This window comes from Barbatula barbatula (assembly GCF_947034865.1).
Source record: "Barbatula barbatula genome assembly, chromosome: 12".
NCBI lineage: Eukaryota > Metazoa > Chordata > Actinopteri > Cypriniformes > Nemacheilidae > Barbatula > Barbatula barbatula.
Genome location: NC_136775.1, coordinates 10,636,932 through 10,643,238, shown reverse-complemented (window position 1 = coordinate 10,643,238; position 6,307 = coordinate 10,636,932). Strand labels below are relative to the sequence as shown.

At 37.9% G+C, this 6,307-nt stretch overlaps 1 protein-coding gene across 1 annotated transcript; it reads left to right on the top strand.

Moving 5' to 3' along the window:
* The first annotated feature begins 22 nt into the window (after positions 1–22).
* trim35-28 (tripartite motif containing 35-28) lies at positions 23–5,658 on the top strand. Its single transcript, XM_079469984.1, has 6 exons — positions 23–1,379; positions 1,675–1,770; positions 2,683–2,913; positions 3,008–3,030; positions 3,239–3,357; positions 3,452–5,658. The coding sequence occupies exons 1-6, from the start codon at positions 957–959 to the stop codon at positions 3,985–3,987; spliced, it is 1,428 nt and encodes a 475-aa protein (XP_079326110.1). The 5' UTR covers positions 23–956; the 3' UTR covers positions 3,988–5,658.
* Positions 5,659–6,307: the final 649 nt, after the last annotated feature.

The window sequence follows — 6,307 nt, the reverse complement described above, 5'->3', positions numbered from 1 at the left end:
ATAAATGCATCCAGCGGTTGGGACGTGTCTAAATGATGCAGTTTGTGTGTGCATTGAGTGGCGAATGGCGATGCTGTTAGTGTTTGTTAACTGGAGCTGCCAGATGGTTGTCAACAACACGAAGCCTGAGCGCAAGGGCTCTCTGTTGGTCTTTGGTAGTATTGCAGTCTCAAATGGGGAAGAGTGTAGGTTCATAACAACATTCTCTTCTCGAAGTGTCTGGAATGAGAACACTGCAGAAAAGCTAATATTACATTATTCTATAACGTCACCTGAGCATTGGACGGGGAGAAAGAGCGTCTTAGTCAACTCCTTTATTTGTAGCTGTGTGTAACATTTATTGACAGAAATCGCATACATACAATATGTAGAGGTGTAATATAAACAACAAAAATACTAATTTAAGGGGGGATTACATTGTATAGCATTGTAGCCAATAGGCGCTATTTCTAAGGAACTTCATGAGCTTGAGCTAGTTTAAAACAAGAAATTTAAGACTGGGGGTTGGGGGAAATCCTTCACATTAAAACATGTTGTTGTCGCGGACTGTATATGACCAGACAGTTTATGGCTACGATCAACAACTTGCTTGACTTGTTTTCGGTTCAGTAGAATCTCTCTCTCTCTCTCTCTCTCTCTCTCTCTCTCTCTCTCTCTCTCTCTCTCTCTCTCTCTCTCTCTCTCTCTCTCTCTCTCTCTCTCTCTCTCTCTCTCTCCCTCATGTCCCAATCTTTTGCGGAAGTGACAGAACCTGAACGCGAGCAAAACAACGCGACCTATACAAAACGCTTAGACTCTTTCTTTATACTGTCGTGTTATATTTTATTAACGTAAAGACTGCCGTTTCAATGATATTGTTAAAATATCTAAAACGTCGCTGAGTAAAGAATGTCATTTTGGCTTCCTTGAGCAAAGCGAAAGTAAAATCCGAGCTCCTCGATCGCGACTTTCCTAACATGGCAGAATACAGCGACGAAGACATTACGGACAGACCATCTCTTCTAGAATCTGATTTAACTTGTCCTGTTTGTAAAGACATATTTAAAGAGCCCGTTTTGCTCTCGTGTAGCCACAGTTTTTGTCAGGATTGCCTGGAGGCCAGCTGGAAAAACCAAGCGAAACGTCTGTGCCCGTTGTGCCGAAAATGCTGCGACGGAGAGACGCCGATAAACAATCGGGCGCTGAAGAACACCTGCGCGTCGTATAAAAAAGAAAGAAGCTGGAGAGGGACGGGTATAGATGAGCTCATGTGTGGTCTGCACCAGCGCCCCTTTCAGCTCTTCTGCATCAAAGACGAGGAGCCCGTGTGCGTGGACTGTGTGACCCTTCACTCAGGTCACGATCTCTGTCCTGTGGACAAAGGAGTGCCCATCTGCAAGGTGCTTCAGGATTTGGATTATCTTCCACTGTGATGTATATGCATATATTTGAGCTACAATTCACTTTCTTTTTATGGACATATGGGAGACCCAATTAACCATGGTTTCACTTTAATAATCAACGTATTTGTAGAACAACCATAGTAACAAGTGACAAATGTCTCACTAGTAATGCTAAACAATCTGCTATTAAAATGGTTACTTCACTATTACTCTAATTAAACCACAGTTCATTTTCCTAAAGGGTGTCTACCCTTGAATAATGCAACATTTAACAAATTATTTTTATTTATAGGAAGAACTTGGCTTGAAAATAAAAATACTGGAATCGAAGCTGGGATCTTTTAAAAGAATGAAGAATAAATACAAAGAAACAATCACCTTTATGGAGGTAAATTCTCTACACATAACTGGGCAATTCAAAGAGTTATATTAATACAGTTAAAAATCAGGTATCATGCTGTCATGCATTCTGACTTCTCTACACTGTTAAACGTGCTAGCTTCTCGTGCTTTAAGTGGTCAACTTGTTAAAAAACAAGTTGGACGTATGATGTAGTATTTCTGTACTTGATACACTCCCCCAGCACTCTAGCTTGTTTCTGAAAGTTTTTTAATAATTCTGGATCCCTGTGTCGTCAAATGGAACCTATTCCATTTATTGGCCATTCTCCTGCAAAAGCAAGGCGAAAGAAAGAGCCTGCCCACGTGCCAACCAACGAGCGAGACCCGCTTACCATTAAGATTATCTGCGCTTCGTCAAGATGGGCTGTGCTGCAGCTCGTTACTCTTGCGATAGTGAAGTTTAGGTGTGTCTGTCAGGCATTTCAGTGATGAATGTTATATAAACTGTGGATATAACGTGGCATTTTGGGATCGTTAGAAGCTGATAGATGGCGCTCTCCCAGTGCTAAAAGATGCCGGAAATGAACTGTACGCAGTAAGTCAAATTTAGTCATACGTCTGTGTTTTGTTGGCAATCGGCGTGTATGTTCATAATGTTCAAAACACGATGGGATTTATGTGATGTTTCGCTCGCTCGTGCTGTAGTTCCATCCCACTCTCCCCACTATTCCCACTTCTAGCAGCTCATGTTTTTCCGGAAATAATCATACAGCTTTATCCTTCTTTTATAAATTAGATAAAATTAAAAATCATCTTCGAAGTTACGACGTATGCAATACTTCTTTTGGGCCCTCAAGATTAATATGAGATTGGCAGAAACTGCATTTTGATACGCGATCTTTAATAAAAACGTGATGCTAAACCATATTATTTGCCTTAACCTCTTCATTTTGTTACAGGCACAAACACAGGAGGTAGAGAAGCGAATCAAAGAGGAGTTTGAGAGGCTCCATCAGATTCTTAAAACTGAGCAGGAATCAAGAATTACAGCTTTGAAAGCAGAGGAAACAGAAAAGAAAAAGATCCTAGAGGAAAAGATTGAAAGCATCAGTCATGATATTTCTAATCTTGGAGAGCTGATTCAGTCAGTTAAGAGAGAGATGGGAGCAGAGGATTTGAAACTCTTGCAGGTAGGATTTTTTTGTTTACCATATGCTTATAAATATCTACGTGAACCCTTTTGTTAACGTTATAAGTCAACTTTTAATTTTTTTGCCCCCATAGAACTTCCAGAAACTTAAAAGACGGTACGTACTCCATCAAATCTTTATTTAGCCTGCTAGATGTTGTCAGTTATCCAACTTCCTATTAATGACTACAGTTTTGAAGTTAAATGTTACAACATACTTTTTGGGCCATGAAGTGCATACATAGTTTTTAAAAGTCTGTCGTGCTTTTATTTTGATATGGGTTAGTGAAGAAATGTAAATATGGTTCCTTTCATATCCGTCACAGAGCTCAGTATACTGGTGAGGAACCGCAGAAGGCCCAAGGAGTTCTCATTAACATGGCTTTACATGTTGGTGGTCTAGGTTACAAAGTTTGGGCGAGCATGCTGTCTCACGTCCAATGTTGTAAGTGCACATTTCACTTCATGTTTATATAAGAAATGCAGAAAGGTTTTGCTTGTGAAATAACAAACCGTAGACTAACGTGTTTTGTCTGCAGTACCTGTAATTCTGGATCCCAACACCATTTCTCCGTGGCTCTCCATGTCTCCTGATTTTACCAGTGTGATGGAGAGTCCAGAAAGACAGTCTTTCCCAGACAACCCTGAAAGGTTTGACCCCTGTGTTTTTGTTCTGGGCTCAGAGGGTTTCTCCTCAGGACGCCACCGCTGGGAGGTCCACGTTGCTGACAACCCCAAATGGATCTTGGGAGTATGTAGAGAGTCAGTGATTCGGAAGAGAAAGTTCACAGTAACCACGACAGCTGGTGTATGGACCATTGGGCTGAGTAAAGGGGTCTATAATGCTCTGTCCACTCCACGTACTGTGATTAATTTAGAGAGAAGGCCGGAAACCATTAGGATAAAGCTCAATATGGAAAAGGGAGAAGTGTCATTCTGGGATACAGGTAACAACAAGCACCTGTGCACTTATACTGATAAGTTTAATGGAAAGCTGTTCCCTATATTTGGCCCTGGACTATACAGCACACCCATGACTATCATGCCTTCTAAAGTGACCATACATAAACAATAAGTATTCATGATTTGTGTTTTAAACAGTTTTCTAGCCTGAAGAAGCTATTACATTTATTTTTTTGTATTATTCTTTTTAGTAATTTGTATTGATCTGAATGAAAATGGAAATACTGTATTAAGAGCATAATCAGTACAAACTTATCAAGTTATATACAAAACTATGTCTTCTAATAAACAGGTTTAACTACTTTAGTCAGAATTCTAATTTTACAGCAACAGTTTGGGCAGGGGCGTTTTCTAGTCCAACATGACAATGCACCGGTGCACAAAGCAAGATTTAGAAAATGGTTGAATCGGTCAATTTGACTGGTCTATATAAAGCTTAGACCTGATCCCAGTAGAACACCGTTGAGCTTTGAGCCAAACACTAATCACCCAAACCCATCAATGACTTACAGGGGTACAGTAATTTAAAAACAGAAAAAAGCCCCTCCAAAAATGTATTTAATATGGTATTGTGTGTAATATGGAATTATTTTAAAATAAAATTTCCTAATACTTTTGTCCATACAGTGTATTGATTTATATAGATTATCAGTATAGAACAATTTGAATGGCATCTGTGAAACCTTTACATACTGTACGTTGATATCATTTTAATATCTCCACACTTTGTGTTGTATTTTAGCAGTCTAAAATAAAATTTCTGAGGTCTTGCATTGACAGTCATATGACATTAATAATCATCACAAATAATTGGTTATCAATATCATGATAGCACAGTTGCATCCAGTATTGGTAAATTGGGTAATACAATTTTATTTAAAAAAATGCATTTGTTTGCTAAAGTATCTGAAAGATTAGACTGAATTGAACTATATTTGATTGAATCATGTTTGGATTGCCTAAAGTTCTCAAACCAAAACAGAAACTCCCACATTAGTTAATAAAAGAAAGGACATTGATTTCACTTGTCTCCTAGCCAAGATTAACATCCAAGTGATTGTGAAAGTGCATGTTTTGAGAACATTTTGAAAGTATTGCAACACTGCAGTAAAAACACTGTGTCCCCTTTAACCATGAAACAAGCTTCAACTTGTAATACCAAAAGTTCCTTTACTGAGACAGGAGAGCTGTAAATCATGGAATTTATCATTAGATCCTAGTTGGTTTTGCAATTTCCAAACAACCAGTCTTAATACGTGTTCCTTTTTTGATTCCAAGACAGTTACTGTGTTAACTATCTAACAGTTCCTCATGTGTTCCCTTGAACTGTGAAAGATAACAGATAAAGGACTGTACTGGTATCGGCGGTAACACAGAATGTGGTCCTGAAAATGTCACCATGCAGTACTGAAGGATCATACAAGTGGGATTTACACAGCTCTGCAGTGCATATATCAGTTTATTGACGTTCTCTCTGTTTATGGCTGGTGTTAGGAAGAATGTTACTGACTGACAAAGTCACCATTCACTTACACACACAAACACTAACTCTTGTGCTCTGCTAAGGTAAGAAAGTCAGTAGGGTTTGGAATATGATGGTGAGTAAATTATCACATACATGTATAAATAAGGCCTATATGCAGTGAGTTAGGGTTGTTTTATTTCATAATCATTTTACTTTGTTTATGGTATACTGCACATATCACAATCAGATGTTCAAAAATGTCATGTATTTTTGTATGAAATCTGCATGTACGCAATAAATATTTAATGGAAAATCACAGTGTTGTGTCCGTGTTATATAATGTGTAATATAATAATAATTATAACAATTATAATAATAATACTGCTGAAATGTATACTAGAAAAGGGTTCCCAATAGATCTCTGCTGGTTCTTTAATGCACCTTTAAGAGAGGGTTGCAATTGGTACATTTTTAAAAAGGTTAAAAAATGTACCAATAAAAAATGAAACTATAATATTTGAATGGCTGTATATAACCTAAATGGAACCTAAACCTCCACGAAATGTAGCCTTAAGAGCGTTTTATACAGCCTAAAATGGCAATTACAAAACTGATGTTAATTCAGCCTTTTTCCATACTTTTTTCTATACACAATGTTCCAATAATGGTTGTTCCAATAATTAAATTGTTACGAAATGACCACTCTGTTGTAAACGCACTGTTAAAAAAAATTATTTTGCAAAGTTTACAAAATCTGTCATAGTTTTGTAAGAATCGCAAATTTCTAGGATTGTGTGTGTGACGCATAAATCTGCTCACACCTGTCCTGATATTTACACTTCGCTAAAATATTAAGGCCTGGTTTCACAGACAAGGCTTAAGGCTAGTCCCAGACTAAAATGAATTTGGGATCACCTGAATATAACTTGCCCAGATATATCTTCAAATATATCATATATGCCATCTT

What these genes read in the sequence shown, in the direction of transcription:
- trim35-28 (XM_079469984.1), top strand. Translation starts at nt 957, where the DNA reads ATGGCAGAATACAGCGACGAAGACATTACGGACAGACCATCTCTTCTA. An exon ending in TTCCAGAAACTTAAAAGACG is followed by an intron (nt 3,031 to 3,238) that starts GTACGTACTCCA and finishes TATCCGTCACAG; the next exon opens with AGCTCAGTATACTGGTGAGG. An exon ending in GCTGTCTCACGTCCAATGTT is followed by an intron (nt 3,358 to 3,451) that starts GTAAGTGCACAT and finishes TTTTGTCTGCAG; the next exon opens with TACCTGTAATTCTGGATCCC.